General features: G+C 37.9%; 1 protein-coding gene across 1 annotated transcript in view; it reads left to right on the top strand.

Annotated features, from left to right (window-relative positions):
- The window catches only part of LOC135705142 (LIM homeobox transcription factor 1-alpha), a 77,905-nt gene extending 61,339 nt beyond the window's left edge, over nt 1-16,566 (top strand). The window contains exon 7 of the mRNA XM_065226728.1: nt 15,658-16,566. Within this exon, the coding sequence (XP_065082800.1) occupies nt 15,658-16,070 (413 nt within the window). The 3' untranslated portion in view covers nt 16,071-16,566. The remainder of the gene's footprint in view (nt 1-15,657) is intronic.
- Nucleotides 16,567-17,006: the final 440 nt, after the last annotated feature.

Genomic DNA, 17,006 nt, shown 5'->3' with positions numbered 1-17,006 from the left:
TGTGGAATAGTTCTAGCGACGTTTTCATCACTACCTAAAGCCCCACGTTGTGAGAGCATTTCCAGTCGATGGTGTGTTATAATGCAGTTCTTCTTTACCCAACTATTGTGTTGCTCCTCTCGTCATGACCAACGTGATCATCTCAGAGAGAAAGCAGTAGGGTGGTTGTTGCGTGCTGTACCATCATCAGCATTGTTGACGGCTACTCCCGCCTTGAGTTGTTACATTCAAAGTGTTTTTATGTTACTTCATACGCGATTAATGGCCCTTCGCTCATTTTCAACTTCTATTCAATTTTCATACTGCCGTACTCTAACGGAACTATCCACCTACTCTCTTCTAAAGATCATTCTCTAGCTAATAAATCATCACACTAAAGCTTCATGTTAGCATTTCCAACCAACTCTGAAAATCGTTAACTTCGCGTATGAAGTAACATAAAAACACTTTGAATTAACATTTGTATTCCTGTGTTTTGTCTGTTCACCACTTTATATTGCACTTAATTTTCATACCGCATTTCCAATGTATAATTCAATTATGGTATCGGAGGCAGTGTCTAGAGTTGCTGAAATCCACGCACAAGATTATGGGCTGATGAGGTGATAGCAGTCATTATTTATGAAACATGAAAACAGCCTTCAACAAGAGCTTGGAGCTTGGCTACTTCTCTGCATGCTGGAAGTTAGTAAAAGTCATTCCAATACAATCGAATCATCTCGAATCTATTCGAAAAACTGATACTCAGCAGTTTGCTGTTGTTTTTTTTAACGAAAAAAAAAACATCTTCTTCAATGAGAAATTCTGGTTTAGGTCACTCTACCATCACCCAACTCGCACGGGTTACTAACATCATCAGACGGAACTAGTTCGTTCGATTCAACTTCCCGATCTTCTATGTTAATATCATCAAAAACTACTTGTCGGACAGATGATTCCAGGTCTTCTTGAACAACTCCCCTTCTGATACGTTCAACGTTGATGCTGGGGCTCCCCACGGTAGCCTTATTGGCCCTATTCCCTTCAACATCTTCACGTCAGATGTTCTTCCCCTTTCGGGTGATGGTATTTTGTCAATGTTTGTGGATGACACTACCCAAGTAACCAAAACTACATATAAAAGGTTATATAAGGCTTAAGCAGCTTGGTTGAAGGTGGTCTATAGGAATTTAAGCCTCATTTTTAATTCGTAAAAGAACTTTAAAGTTCCGGTACAATAATTGAATAGCATTCTAAGCAATACCCGTAACGTGGGTAGATCACTTTTTCGTGGTACGTTACGGGATGTAAGATCTACCACCGATTTCTAGTCCTGACTATTTCAAAATGGGGGAACAGGATTTTTCAGTAATGCAAGGAACACATCTTAGTCCTTCTTACTTTTTATGCCTTGTTAATAGTGATGAGTCCTCGGGTTGCTTGGACCGATGATGATCTTGAAACAAGGGGAAAATGTGATTCCTAATCTTCTATTCGTTGTTCCCTAGTTTGAAATGGTTAAGACTAGGGTTCTGATGCCTGGTCATATCGGTGTCATTCCTTAATTTTGTTGCCAAGGAATCCAATTTTGACTGAAAATGGGGGCGCGCCTTTGGAGGGTGTTTCAACACTCCGAAAGGCATAAATAGCGGGACCTTTCAATTAGAGTAGGATCCTTGCGATAAATGTAAGAATGGCAACTGTAAAAAATCGACTACAGTTTGCAGCCTTGCCTGAAGTTTCTAAGAAGTGCTAAAGGTGTTTTTTGGAGCTTTTTTTAACTTCAAGTTACTAAGAGTATGCGCATCGGTACTTTTTGGAGCCTCAATTTTCTCGTGTGCTTTCTTTAGCTTCTAAAGCAGCCAGAAAGTTCTGTTAGAACTTGATATGAACTTTATGGAACTTGAAAGTGAATTTTATCGAGGAGTACGTGCCTTTTGGTTGCTTGGGTGCTATGTCTATAAGGGTCGAGTGATCCGTGCTCTGACGAGAAAACGCTAGTCACGCTTGGATGTTCTGTCCGGCTATTTAGAAAGCTGGAAGATTTGTATCAATGCAGCTAAAACACAGACCATACTATTTCTGAACTCCAATTCATCTCGGCTTGCCCGCCTGGTAACTTGAAGGTCAACCTTGACAATACTCCCATTGAATGGTCGATTGAAGTCCTTGGTCTCACCCTCGATAGCGAGCTACTGATATGTGTAGAGAAAACATCCACCAAATGTAACATCTTGATTAGTTCGCTCTATCCACTTAACAACATAAAGTTCATCCTTTCCCTTAAAAGCAGGGTTGGTAATCGTTAAAGTCAGCGTTAACGTCTTCAGTAGGAATTTGCATTGAAGATATTAACGAACGTTAACGTCATTAGCAACCCTGGTTGCTAGTGAAAAATTGTAAAGAAAAGCTTTGCTTCAAAATTTATGTATTGGTCCATCATTAAGACATTATATTTTCGTAATTTTCGCCATAAAAAAAATACAAATAGTGGAAAAGATACAAATCACTTCAAAACTCAAGATTCTTGGATTTTGAGGGCATTCAAATAGATACATTCTTTAGATAGCAATCATTACTTTTCAAGAATCTAAACTTTGAACAACCCCCATAAACAATAACCATAAAAGCGCCTAACCACCAATTCAGGACATCACTCCAACTATATGCGGTATAGTCGCATCGTCTATGATATCGTTTGTGTATGGTACTCGTTTATAAGGGAAATCCTTTCTGAACTTTGAATGAACTCAAGGAAGATTAACGTAGATCCACGCTAAGCCCATAGTAAAGGAATTATACAGATTTTATATTAATTATTTTGGTTAGAAAATACAGATACAGATACAGATTAAAAAGATTTTTTACGGTGAAAATACTTTTAATGATACACACTTAGAAACAGGGTTGCTTCCACTCACTTGCTGTAAAAAAATAGTTTTCGGAATTATGCAATCATTAGATGTTATAATGCTATGTTGTACTTTTAAGTAACCAGAAGAGGGGGTAAAGTATATGTTTGACTCATAAAACCTTTCAATTTTGCTTTGAGAGCGTCACAATCAGCGATCTTATGATTCGTGAGCGTTCACTCAGAGTGAGCGCTCACGAGTCGTAAAAATCACTAATTGTGACACACTGACAGCAATATTGACAGATTTTATGTGTCAAACATAAACTTAATAACCTCTTCTTGTAACTTACAAGTACTAATTAGCATTATACTATATAAAGATTTCATAATACCGAAAAACATTTTTTTATAGCAAGTGAGTGGAAGTAACCCTGCTTAGAAATACCTAATTTTACACGTAACGAAATCCATCTTTGACATAAAGTATGAGACGTAAACAAACATGTCATGTAAAATTAAGTGCTCCGAGACGGAGAAGTTCGTTACTGGACAAAAAGTACGTTTGGTTGTGCTGAATTTCGCGTCTATTATGACTCAATATTATGTCAAAATTGACGCTCGTATATGTCAGTCTCAGAGCACCTAAATTTACATGAATTTTTCTAAGTGTGCAGTTCGAAAAGGTCACATGCTATGGATTTTATGGGAAATCATCTCTACTTTTCGAATATGTTTTTAAACTTTCGGTACCTAAGCTATTCAGTCTAAAATTATATATTGCTGCCATTTCATCGTTTTTGAACTGATTTTGATGAAACAGCTTCCAATATATCAGAAATTGATTCTTTTTTGCAGAAAAGCTTAGCATGTTCAAAAAAATGACCCATATGGAGGAGGATGGTGATAAGTATAATAAACGTAAACAGTTGTTATGTTCATGGGGTTGGAAGGGGTTACATTAATTTAGTAGCTAAGTAGAATTAGTAAGAGTTGTTTTGTGGATTGATTTTAATATAGCCTTTTTTATAGATGGTAACTTTTTGGATTTGCTTAACGTGATTTGGATGGAACTAATTTTATTTCAACTACCAACAATGGTATGTTTTATACTGTGTAACATATAATCATTATTCATGCAATTTCACTTCATCTTCACTATAGAGTAAACAATCCCGAACTTGGATAGATCAATACAAATCTTTAAACGAAAAAAGGCCTTTTAATTACCGTTAGCGACTTTGTAGTCAATATTAATTGTTTATGAGAAAGTTAGAAGATACTGAGAAGCAAGCACATATCATCGGCGAAAGACATGTGTGTGAGAAAATTTGCGAAAAAATCTAAGGGCACCAGTGGGATTCGAACCCACAATTCCCATTGTGTATTAGAGAACGCTTGCGCAAAAAGACTAGGGAGGGAAACTGATTTGAAACTCAAATGTATTAAGCCAAATACATACGTAGCCATATAGGTCCACCGTTGTATAACACTAGTTTTCAAATAAGAGATGAACTAGCCTCAGGCTAAAAATCTCTAAAATAAAGATTTAAAAAAAAAAAAACTAGTTTTCAAATGAAAGTAAAAAAATTAACTTGAATTTTTGACCAATGATTCTTATGTGAAGAATCCAAAAATGAAGTGAAAAAAAATCTCAGTAGAATAGTTTTAGAGAAACAGCTAAAAAATTAAAATTCACTTTGCAAATATCTTCGGTTGTAATGAAGTTATATTAATTATTTTAACGCCAAATTAAAGGTGATAAAATTTGGTTTCGATTGTTTGCATACCATTTTTCAGTGAGATTAGTGGTACCACTACAAGCATTTTTATTTACTCTGCTTAAAAACTTATCACAAATTTTTTGAAAGTGAAATTATATTTTTTAGCTATATCTCGAAAACTATCCTACTGAGATTTTTTTGGACTACATTTTTGGATTCAGTGCACGATTTTACATGGTAAATGACCATCAGCGTACATAGTTCAAATATGCTGTAACTAGTGTAATTGGAAATACACCAAATTACTGATTGGGAGTTGTTGCCTTAATCCGTTTTCCATTTAAATAAGTTCTGCCTGTTTATACCCAATACCCGAGTAAAACAGCTCAGAAATGGTTAGTATGAGTGTTGATGCACCGGAGACGAACGAGCCCAGGGCTGAAAGTCTCCTTGATAAAGATATAAAATATGATAATGAAAGAAAACTGATTATTATTTTTTTAAATTATGTTTGTGATGTCTTGGATAATGAATTTAGCATCCTAAATGAACAGAAAAATAGTATGATTTAATATACCTTAACAAATAATTAATCAATGCATTCATATGCATCAGAAAGATTAGATCGCACTTTAGGAGTATTCCTGTTACATTTTTTTTAAATTACTTCCGTCGTCAAAAATGGAATCAGCATCCCAAAATTGAGCAAATATGAGATTTCCAGTCGGATTCTGAAGCATTTTTGGATTTTTCCGACTTTTGTATGGAGGCCCGCCACTGTGCACCGGCGAAAAACGCCCTTCTTGCATTTCTATTCATACTTACCTTACCTTACCAATCAGGCTAAGGCCTTGTTGTCCTCTGCTGTCCAAAGAAGTCGTCTCTACTCTGGGTCTACGAAGGGTCCGCAGATTAACCTATCGCAGCCCGGGAAACCGAACGATTTGCAGTTCCATGTTCCGAGTTTCCAATCGTAGTCCTTATTTCGTCGCGTAGGTCTGTGCTGATTGTTCCGATCCGTATTTCTTTCTTCAGTATTTGCAACTTTGTTTTTTTTTTTTCTTCAGGGTGGCTTGTTGGGCCAACCCCCTGTCTCGCCGGAGTTAAGAGTCCCACGCTGGCACTAGGACGGTGATCAGCCGCTCCTAACATGGAGAACAGACGCCGTTTTGAGCCGCACCTCCATGGTGAACAGACGCTCGGGTTTGGTGAAGCATTTCCTCTATCACCGTACTATGGTTACCGCGCCAGTGTTCGCGTCGCACCTCTTCACTTTGCTATTGCCGGACTGGCAACATTGCCCAGGCTACGCAACCGAGGTTTCTCCATGTTTCTGCTGGTAGTCTTTTGTTATCATATGACTCGGGGAGGCGTGAAGTAGGAACTTGTGAGGACCAGGGCTAGGTATTCCGCTCACCATTTCGTAGCCCTTCTATTAATATAACGTTTATTTAAATGCAACAGTAAATGGGAAATTCCAGTAATATGCAAATTTGGCAGCTGTCAAGTATCTAGAATCAATAATAAAAAAAAATCTGAAATGCTTTCTTTCTATGCAATTTTTTGCGTCAATACAATAAGAATTCAAGCGATAAGAAAGCTAGTCAGACTGGTTCTATTGTAATGCATAAAGTGAAGTTTTAAAAGTTACATTTGCTGTAAAATATTTAATTTATTACTTCGGTTAACCCATGGGTAATATGCCTCACTTTCAACGGGGCGATGTACTCCATTGTTTAGCATCGAATCCAGTATTAACATAACTGCTAAACTGATGGGCAATCCAAGTATTGGATGGGAACACTCTGCTGTGAATGTTTGACAGCTGTCAAGTGCTGCAAATAAATATTAAAATTCTGAACGTAAAGACGTTTACGTCTTTCTGGTAACCATATTTAAAGTAATATTTATAAAATCTTTGTGCAGTCACAGACATCTCATATTGACGCTCTGAGACATGTCACAACTTCGATGTGTTGCATTCTATACTAGTAGTGTAAAGCATACGGTCATTTTGTTTTAGAAGCAAGTCATATCCCAAGTAACACCAATTCATAGAATTATGTTGAGCAGTGTTGGGAAAATATCAAAAAATCAAATCTCACCAACGCCCAAAATCACGCTTGATTTTCGTAGACAATAATCAACAAGCAAACAACTGTGGTTGATTTTGCAAGCTGTGATATCGCAGCTCGGAATATCAAGCTAACAAAACTCACCAACTGAAAATCTCACCAAACTGTGGTGAGATTGAGTTTAATGATTTTTGCTTTACTCCCGAATGCAACCGAAACTTCTATAACGGCTTGCAGCAGTCCCTGCGTCTGCCATCGAAGAAGATTAAAAAGAGATAGCAAACTATGCTTTCTCTTTCTAAGAAAACGATGTGCAATGGAATCATTTTTGTGTCGAGTCAACTATCAGCTTGATTTTTGCACGTTGTGAATAGTCACGCAATATTGTTTATTGTTGTTTATTGTTTATTGAAAAATTCAACTGAAAAATACTGTCTAAATGAATAAAACTTAAACTAAATAGTTACAGTCAACGGTACGGAAAAGGCCAAGTAGCCGATGACGAAACACGTCAGCTGATACATTGAAGTCGAAAATATAAAAAAAGTTGTTGAATTGCCGGCTGATTGCTCGAATTGGCTCGTGTTGTGTATAATTCCGGCTCCGTGGTTCCAAAAACAGAAAGTCGCGTTGACGAAGAGACCTCTCAGGGGCATACATATTTAGTTGTGACAGCAGTGTTGGGCAGTCAATGTCACCTGTAAGCAGCTTTCCAGCGATCATAGCTTGAGCGACCGTCCGTCTCACCTATAATGGCTCGATTCCCAGGAGACGGCAACGCTCCTCGTACGGTGGCAAGTTCGTTGGGTCACGCCAGTTGAGGAAACGAAGAGCATATCTCACAAACTTGCGTTGAACGGATTCAATTCTAGTGATCCAGCTAGCATGGAAAGGGCACCAAACAACTGAACTTGACTCCAATAAGGATCGCACAAGCGAGCAGTAAAGTGACCTGAGACATAGCGGGTCACGAAACTCGTCGGCAATTTTGAAAATAAAGCCCTATTGTCGATTAGCTCTGGAGATGATGTCATTGTAGTGGATTCTGAAAGTGAGTCTGCAGTCCAAGGTAACGCCGAGATCCTTTATGTGCTCTACACGAGCAAGACAGCGTCCGTAGAGAACATAGTCAAACATGATTGGTTCAATTTTTCGGTGATATGAAATAATGTTACATTTTTCTATGCTTAGACTCATCAAATTTCTTGAGCACCAGTCAGCAAAAATACCTAACATATTCTGGAGATCCCAGCAGTCCGAGAGGCTTTTAATAATTTTGTAGATTTTCGTATCGTCTGCATAGAAAACGCGGCATCCAAATGGTATCAGCAAGGCGCAAGGAGCTTGTAAAATCAATATCAAGCATGATATTTTGTTCCAATATCACGCGTGATATTGCAAGCGCATGAGAGCGGAAAAATATCAATTGATTTCTGATTTTTCCAACACTGATGTTGAGTAAACTGCTATACAACCAAAACCTGTCATATAAAGGTTATATAAACTGTTATAGAACATGTGTGTTGCTTGGGATGGTAGATGTGGCATATTGCCAAATGTAGTTGAAGAACCTACAATTTTGGGTGTTGTCTAAATATGTTTCCTAACTTCTATGTTAACTGCCTGTTTTTCCTTAAAAGGGCGTATACGGTAACCAGGTATACCCTATTAGGTATTCAAATTTCAAATTACCACCGTTTGGTTTGTTTTGGAGTGCACATTTTTGCACTGCTCAATTACTTATATTTTTTTGGCATACCGTTTTTGATAGGAACTAATTCATTTCATTTCTTGTCTATAGTTCTATTAATACTTATCACGATTTCTTTAATATCAGGTACTCTACGGCGTCAAATTGTACCAGAAAATTTGTTTCATTTTAATGCGTGAAAACAGTCAAATCGGAGCTGTCACCGAGAAGCCATCAGAATCATCTTGCAGACTTACATTTACAAATGGCTGGTGGTATTGCCCATACCCCAACTATTTAGAATAACGGGTTTCAATCTTTCATTGATCACGACCCACTTCGAAAAATTCTTTAACTCCCACCATTATTGAAAATACATATTAATAGACCAAAATACCTTCAACTATAAAACAAAAACCACGGACAAACAGACTTAACGCGTTGAATCTTTTTCACTATAAAACATCGTCACTAACACGCTACCGCCATCTGTTGTGTACACTGTCATGGGCAGTACGCTTAACAGGTGGCGGTAGTGTGTAAACGTCAAACGTAAAGGAATTGACTATGCGTGCCCACAGGCAGCGGTACAACCAATTAAGAAAAATTTAAATTGTTAAATGCGTTAAATGCGTGATCGATGAAAAACATGCAAATTTTATGTCTGTTTATCTGTAGAAATACCTTCAAAACGGATAATGGCAACAAATCCAAAATAGTTAGGATGATATTAAAAATACCCAAATTTCTTCGCAAAATGACCTGAAACCCTTAAAATAACCTAAAAGCGCGAAATTGGTCTGAAAACAACACATTTGAGTATCAATGATGAATATGCATAAAACGAGTTTTCGGCAATGAACATAAGAAGTTTCAGGCGGAATATTGGACTGGGATAGATAACATAAAGATAAGAGGGAATTAAGAGATGTTCCACAATCTTTTTTTTTTGCAACCATATTCGCTAGCGAAATTTAATGATTACAGGTATACCTCGATTTAACGTAACTGCCACTTTCGACTTCAATCGTCAATGTTTCGCAAATAACAATTCAATCACACAAATCAACATTTCCAATTGATGGGGGATTATCTCATCTATCCGATGGTGTTGTTACTTTTCTTGATTGAATTGTCGTTTGCAAGAAAAAGACGATCGATATCAAAAGTGACAGTTACGTTATATCGAGGTATACCTATATTCCCTTGCTTTTAATTTCACTTCACTTTGATCTGTATACTAGGCTTGAGATGGCAGTTTAAGATAAATGAACTCATTCACCCCAATTGAGTAAAATTTTACTTATTTATCTCAAACAATACTAACTTTGCGTTGCGTTGCGTTGCGTGTGTAACGGAGTAATTTGTAGATTGCATACTGGCAACTGTCATGTATCAACTTTAATGTTCTTATTCTGATTGCTTAAGGAAAACTATTTGGGAGTGAATAGTTCTCCAATCAAAGTTCAGAACAGGAAAAGCATGACAATTACCATTGCCGGCCATACCCATCTTCTCCGTTACGGGGAAAAGAAGGATATTGTTGATGTAACATTTACTTAACGAAAGGCCAGCGACTCATCGACGCCCCCATAGATGCTACGGAGCTGGATAGTTTGGTAGGCGATGCGACCATAGTAATTGTTTTGTTCTCGAGGATCTTGGGAGTACACCCACGATCTTCTACTCAGTAAGCAAAAGCGGCAGCCGCCAAGTTAGCCAAGCTCCTGAATTTAAAATCCAATCCTGTTTAAAATAAAATGAAACAAACAAAAAGGAACCGTCTCACCCGAATGATCCAATTTGCACTTTTGGGCCACTTCTGAGGACGGTCGATAGTCGTGTGGTGATTAATTCGTACTCGCCGACACAAAACTATTCAAATCTGAAATTGAAAACTATCACTCGTGATGCCTCAAATTTCTGTTCCGGGAGCACAAGCGAAGAATAAAAACAAACAACGCAGATAGCGACATCTCTTCTGATGCTTGCAAACATGATGAATCACGTTTTCTTTCTCGATTCTAAAACTTCCCATAAAGCGAGAAAACCACCAATCACACACGTGTAACCGTCCGGAAGGCAAAGTGCCAGCGCTAATCAGGCAAAAGCAGCCGAAAACTATTTAAGAAAGCAAACGCACGCACAAAACAGAGAGCAAACTTAAAACACAACCGTATGCAAAGGGGTTCGAAACTGAACTAAGTTTGCGTAACATTTACTCCGTTCTGAATACTGTTTACTAGCTTGTGAATACTATTTATTCATTTCTGAATATGTCCCATGTTTACCTAAATTAATGAAAGTCAGATTGGGTTGATTAACACAGCCGCGCTCCTCTGATTAAAAAAAGAAATCTGAGTAGCTACGCAATAAAAGAGCATTTAGCGGCGCCGGTTGTGTAGTGGTAAGCGTGATTGCCTCTCACTCCAAAGAGCCTGGACTAAATCCTAGTCAGTGCCCTCGGGATTTTCTGAGGCATAAAATTTCTGATCACGCCTTCCTTCGGATGGTCCCGGTCGATGAGTTGATGGGTTGATAGGTAAGTGGGTTTGGAGGCACTTCATGAAACCTGATATTCTCCATAATATTCGTCTATTGGCCATGGGTATTGTATTGCAACTACATCATCATGTAGTTTTTAATTTTTTTTTTTTCGTGTTGTACTGTGTAATAGTACTGAAAAGTTGAAATTCGCTTGAATTCTCCATAAAATTTTCTTTCAATGCACCCCACAAAAGTCTTAAAATTATGCTCACAATCATCTACATTATTCCAGAAATACTCTTGAGATTATCGTTGGGGCTCCCTGAAAAATATTCTCCCCTCTGAATTTAATTGAAATTGTACTCTCAAAATTAGAATCGCTTTATAAATATTCTCCTCAGAATTTCCTTGGAACCCTCTTCAAAATTTATTTGAAATATATTTTGGAATTACCTTGGAATTTGTCCTAGAAATATTAAGGATCTATCATCAAAATTCAATTTCAAACGCTACCCCCTGGAATGGTAGTTTGTGGGGTATATGGAATATGAGATCAAATCAAGGCCTACTTTGAACAGATGTTCAGGATCTTCCGGTGAACCATCTTGTCCCCACTCGGAGCTAATGACCAGCGCTTATATAAAAAATCACCATTTTACTATACTCCATATAGTTGCAGAGCAAAATCTATGCCTACTTTGAACAAATTTACACAGCAATCAATTTCACGGATGTTCCGGATCTTCTGGTGGGCCACCTGGTGACCACACGGAGCCAATAACTAGCATATATATCAGTAAACACCGTATTCCCACATCGCACATAAATGCAGAGAAAAATCAAGGCTTACTTTCATCAAATTTACGAAGCAATACATTTTACGGATGTTCTAGATTTTCCGGCGAGCCATCTGGTGGTCAGTTAGAACCAATGACTGGCTAATGTATCAGAACAAATCAAGGCCTAATTTACAAAGCAATCAATTTAATAGATGTTCCAAAGCTTCTGGCGGACCATCTGGTGAATATTTGGAGCCAATGACCAGCTAATATATCTAAAATCACCATTTTACTACATTTTACATAGTTTCACAAATCAAGGCATACTTTGATCAAATTTACACAAAAATCAATTTTACGGATGTTTAGGATCTTCCGGTGGGTCCTTAGATGACCACTCGGAGCCAATGAGCAGCTGATATACAAGTTTGCAAATGCACATTACAGCTAAAATGCTATTTTTCGTGTTTATAAAGCTATGGAATATTTTAATAGTAATTCTTAGTGACAAGATGCAAAAAGAGAAGGTAAAGTATTTGTATGATACATAAAATATGTTAATTTAGCTTTCAGAGAGTCACAATAGCGATTAGCTGTAACGATGAGCAACGTGATGAGCGAGCAATCAGAGATCATAAAATCGCTAGTTGTGACCTTCTGAAAGCAAAATTGATAATTACAAATAAAAATTAGCATTATAGTATCTCATAGTTTCATAATTCCAAAAATTAACATTTTAGTTGTAATGAGCAATTGCAAGCCTGCTGATATATAAAAAAACACAATTTTACTTCATTTCATATAGTTGACGAGAATAATCAAGACATACATAATAATCAAGATTAAGGTTGATCCGGGTCACAGGATGGCCATCCGGTGGTCACTCAGTATTTAGAATTAGGTTGTGGGTTGGTTTCGTTAAAATATTGATCAGCACTACCCATAAGACTGATGCAAAATTTGACATTTTCGCTCCACAGTGCTCAAGCGGTTCCAAATCGGGTATTGATTAGCCTCCCAAGGTTTCAACTGATTTTGTAAGAAACTAATCATTTGAAGTTTATATGGGAATTATTATGGGGAACCCAAACTGTTTCTTCGTAGTGTTCTATCCTGCAATATGTAGCACTGTTAAAAATTCCTATAGCTATTCTTGGGAAAAATTTCTCAGCTACACCTTTGCCGAATATTGTTTTTCAGTTAAACATCATATTAAATAGTTATTAATTGTTTAAGACATTGATAATCGTATGGCATGATCAAGCAACTTTTTTGTGGGCAACACTGTATTTTGCAGTGTGACATAGTATAGACTGTTCCAGAAAGTATAATCACACCTTATTTTAACGGTCACTTTGAATATAATGAAATATTTCAACATGTTTTGGCTGCGTCCTTTTGTTTGCTCATTTCTGAATGACATAGCATCAAAAAAGTGCTCAGTTTTGGGTTTCCTGTCAAAATGTGTGGTCTTACTCCGGAACAACGAAAAGTATCGTGCACAAATGGTGCACTGTGAGCGGACTCTCATTGAGAAAATTGGCCAAGGAAGAGCGGTACGAACTGCGATTAAAAATATAGAGAACAGTGTACGTTTGAAGATGCGCCGAAGAGTGGCCGGAAATCCGGTCCTGTAAGTCTGGATATCGATAAAAAGATTAGGGATGCCTACAAACGAAAACCAGCGACTTCCGTTAGGGATGTTGCGAAAAAACTAGGGACGTCGTTGAGTAACGTCATGCGTGCCAAAGTCTTTGGACTAAAACATACCGGAAGCAGAAAAAAACCCAAAAGGAACCCAAAACAGGCCGCGTCCGTGAAACCACGGGCTCGCAAACTCTACGATTCGTTATTGTGTCGAAATGCTGGGTGTATAATAATGGACGACGAAACGTACGTGAAACTAGATTACAAAATGCTTCCCGGACCACAATTCTATACTGTAAGCGAAGGCAAGGACATCCCCGAAACGGAGAAGGCAATTTTTACCGAAAAATTCGGTAAGAAGGTAATGGTTTGGCAGGCAATATGCGAGTGTGGTAAAACATCTAGTCCGTACATCACAACGGAGACGATGAACACTCAGAAATACGCTAAGGAATGTCTCCAGAAGCGATTGTTGCCGATGATCAGGCAGCACGAAGGTCAAGTAGTATTTTGGCCTGATTTGGCGTCATGTCATTACACAAAGGACACTTTAGAATGGTACAAAAGTCAAAATGTATGTTTCGTGCCAAAAGACATGAATCCGCCGAACTGCCGGGAGGCACGGCCAATCGAAACTTTTTGGGCTTTAACCAAAGCAAAGCTTCGAAAATTAATAAAACCAGCAGACGACACCCAAAAATTCAAAAAAGATTGGCCAAAAGTGGTCGAAAAGGTGGGAAGTTCCACTGTGCAGAAGCTAAGGGGTCATGTTCGAGGAAAAGTTAGGAGTCTTGGCTATGATTAAATATGTTGATTAAACGAGAGTAAAATATCATTTGAAATACAAATACAAATATGATTCGCCAAATAAAATTATTAAAACTTAAAAAAACATGACTTTTTTGTTATTTTGAAAGTGTGCTTATACTTTCTGTAACAGTTATAGCCACGATGTTTTAGCTCTATTCTACTCACCAGAAACACCAATGTTGCCTGCTGAGCAGTTGATTGAGCATAATCATAAGACAATAGTGACTTGAATCATTAATAACTTTTGATTCTTACATTTTATCGAAAAATGATCTTGAACAAAGTTGTTGCTGTAAAAATTTACTATAAGTACAGCTATCAATTTCTAAAGCAGAGTAAAAGTGTTAACTATAAGATAGATATGAATACAAAATTTTGATTTTCCCATAGTAATTTCCATATAAACTTCAAATGGTTTGTACCAAGTCAGTTTCTTACTAAATGACTTCAAATTTTGGAAGGCTAATCTGGTACCAAATTGGAACCTTTTGCACAATGTGGAGCGAAAATTTCAAATTTTGCATCAGTCTTCTACCTATAGATGCCTGTTGCTGTGGATTTCCAGCATCACCTTGTTCTAGACGATTGGTTCCTTTTCTCCCCCGCCACGATGGCCTTTCAGAAACCCGAAATAAAACCGGAACCACTTGACCAATCTGTTCCAATTTTCAGTAGACCATAATTACGAACATTTTTCTACTCCCTGTGAAAATTTCAGCCACTTTCCTGATGAAACAGAAAAGTTATACCCATGCAAACATTGCTATTCGTATGCATTTTCATAAAGATAATAACCGCACAAAGAGCGTTAGGCACTCCCCAAAACTAGGTGGTGTTCATTTTAAATGCTAATAACTTTTCGGGGTTAACTCGGATTTACATCCGATTTTGAGCCAAGATGTTTCCAACACTCCAAAGATTCTAAATTTTGTATACGAAGAAAATCAACCTACTATAGCGCCACCTAGAGCTACGAATGTGAAAGTGACTCCCCTACATTTTGTCGATTTTCCCCATACAAACTTCAAGCCCTTTGAGTGAGGGGTTCTCATGACCCAAATGATTTCAAATTTTGGTAGGGAGTTTCTGACCCCACAAACTACCATTCCAGGGGGTAGCGTTTGAAATCCCAGACTATAACTTTTTTCCATATAACGCTGAAACACTAATGTAAATATTATTTGTTCAATTACATTGGACGGGTATTTTTGGATTACTGACTTTTTCAGATGTATGAAAACCCAATAAAATATTGCTGACCCCAGTAAAATAATATTTTTGTGCAGTTTGTTTTTTTTTTTGCATTATTTTTGCAAGGCTGTATGTTATGTTAAGCTAACCAAGATTGGGGCCACGATCATCTTTATGTAGACAAATAAATAAGCGCGAGATAAAATTGAAAATTGCTGTAAGTTGGGGAAGTAAGTTGGTGGGGTTGATAATCAGTCTGTAATTATATAGTGACAAACAATGTTAAGGCATTAGGGTGTAGGACAAACACCCCTGTAAATCATATTAGTTCTTTGTCAGAAGCAACGCTGTGTAACTGAATAAAATCCAGGCGTTCATTTGCAAGTGGTATTCTCATAACAGAATGTTTTCCTTTTATTTACAGACCCATCGAACATTGTGAAAAGCGAAAATATTCCACTCAACGCAATGATAGGCATCGAGTACCCTTCGCTGCAACAACTGACAACATCGATGACCCCTGCCCATGCTCAGCTTTTGAATCCGATCGATCGGCTTTACTCGATGCAAAATTCATACTTCTGTGGTCCGGATAACGGAAGCACTCCGGGTAGCAACGGTCCCATAGGGAACAACGGTACCGACCAACCACCCAACCATATGCATCATTCTCATCATCCAGGTTCGAGTGTACTCCATCACCATCAGGGGCCTCCGCCGAACACCGGGACGCTGAATGGAGGGCCAGGGTTACATCCACACCCACCGTCAGCGCTGCTACATCCCGGTCATCCGCTACATCCACTTCAACAGCACCATCAGCAGCAGCAACCGTAAATCAATCAAGTTGCTTTGAACACGTGATTTCAGAATAAAACACGACCCCATCCCCCTGAAAGTGAACAATTGCTGCGGTCGGGGTTGTAAAAAAGAGCAACAAAATGTTAATCGATTTATTGTTACATATTATGAACAGGGGCAATTATGCTAATCAATATACTAGCGGATACAATTGAAAGCGAGAGCGGAAACGGACACTGTTCAAATTTCCCGATCGTCTACCGTAGCTTTTTGCCGACGGGGCAGGGGAAAGTTTATATCCCAAATGATTTGAGTCGAACGACAAGTCATGCCACCGAGATTGATTGGCGATTGAGATTGATGAGCGGTTGATTAGCTTTGGGTGAATAATCCCGTGCAGTTGTCTAATTGATTCCGGCTATTATTGGACAGGTGATATGATGTGCGGCGAATCGATAGTTGCATGTAGGAATTATGATAATGACGTTTATGGTTGTGCCATTGCTAGTGCTAAGAGTGTTTGCCGAATGTAGATACGAATAAATTATGCTAATATATTGTTGTAAGTATGCTTGTATGTATTAATGTAGCTAAATAGTGATTCCAAAGTAAAAAATCTTACCTTGTAACAATGGAAATAAACTTTGGTAAAAAATTGCAAATGTAAAATCTAGTTTCCTTAATGTATTATTTAGTTTTAACTTCATGTTTCACTAATCGCTTTTTTTCAGGTTCAAAATCTCTCAAATCTACGTATTTAGAGACAGCCCTTATATTTATATTTCATTCAATAATCACTCCCGATCCATATGTACCCATGAGCCTTGGAGATGGACAAAGCAGCAAACCTGTGATACATTCTGTAGCACCAGGATCAAATCGCAATCTCCCAAATATATGGCTCCGAGGGCCAATGTTTGTCACACGAGAAAAAAGTACAATCTTTTGTTTACAACTGTTTGCGTTGGAAAC

Source organism: Ochlerotatus camptorhynchus, unplaced genomic scaffold, assembly GCF_037179485.1.
Source record: "Ochlerotatus camptorhynchus isolate MF236.1 unplaced genomic scaffold, CSIRO-AGI_Acam_v1.1 ptg000258l, whole genome shotgun sequence".
In the NCBI taxonomy this organism is placed as follows: Eukaryota; Metazoa; Arthropoda; class Insecta; order Diptera; family Culicidae; genus Ochlerotatus; species Ochlerotatus camptorhynchus.
Note: the sequence above shows the minus strand (reverse complement) of the source record. Positions and strands in the feature narration are given on the sequence as shown.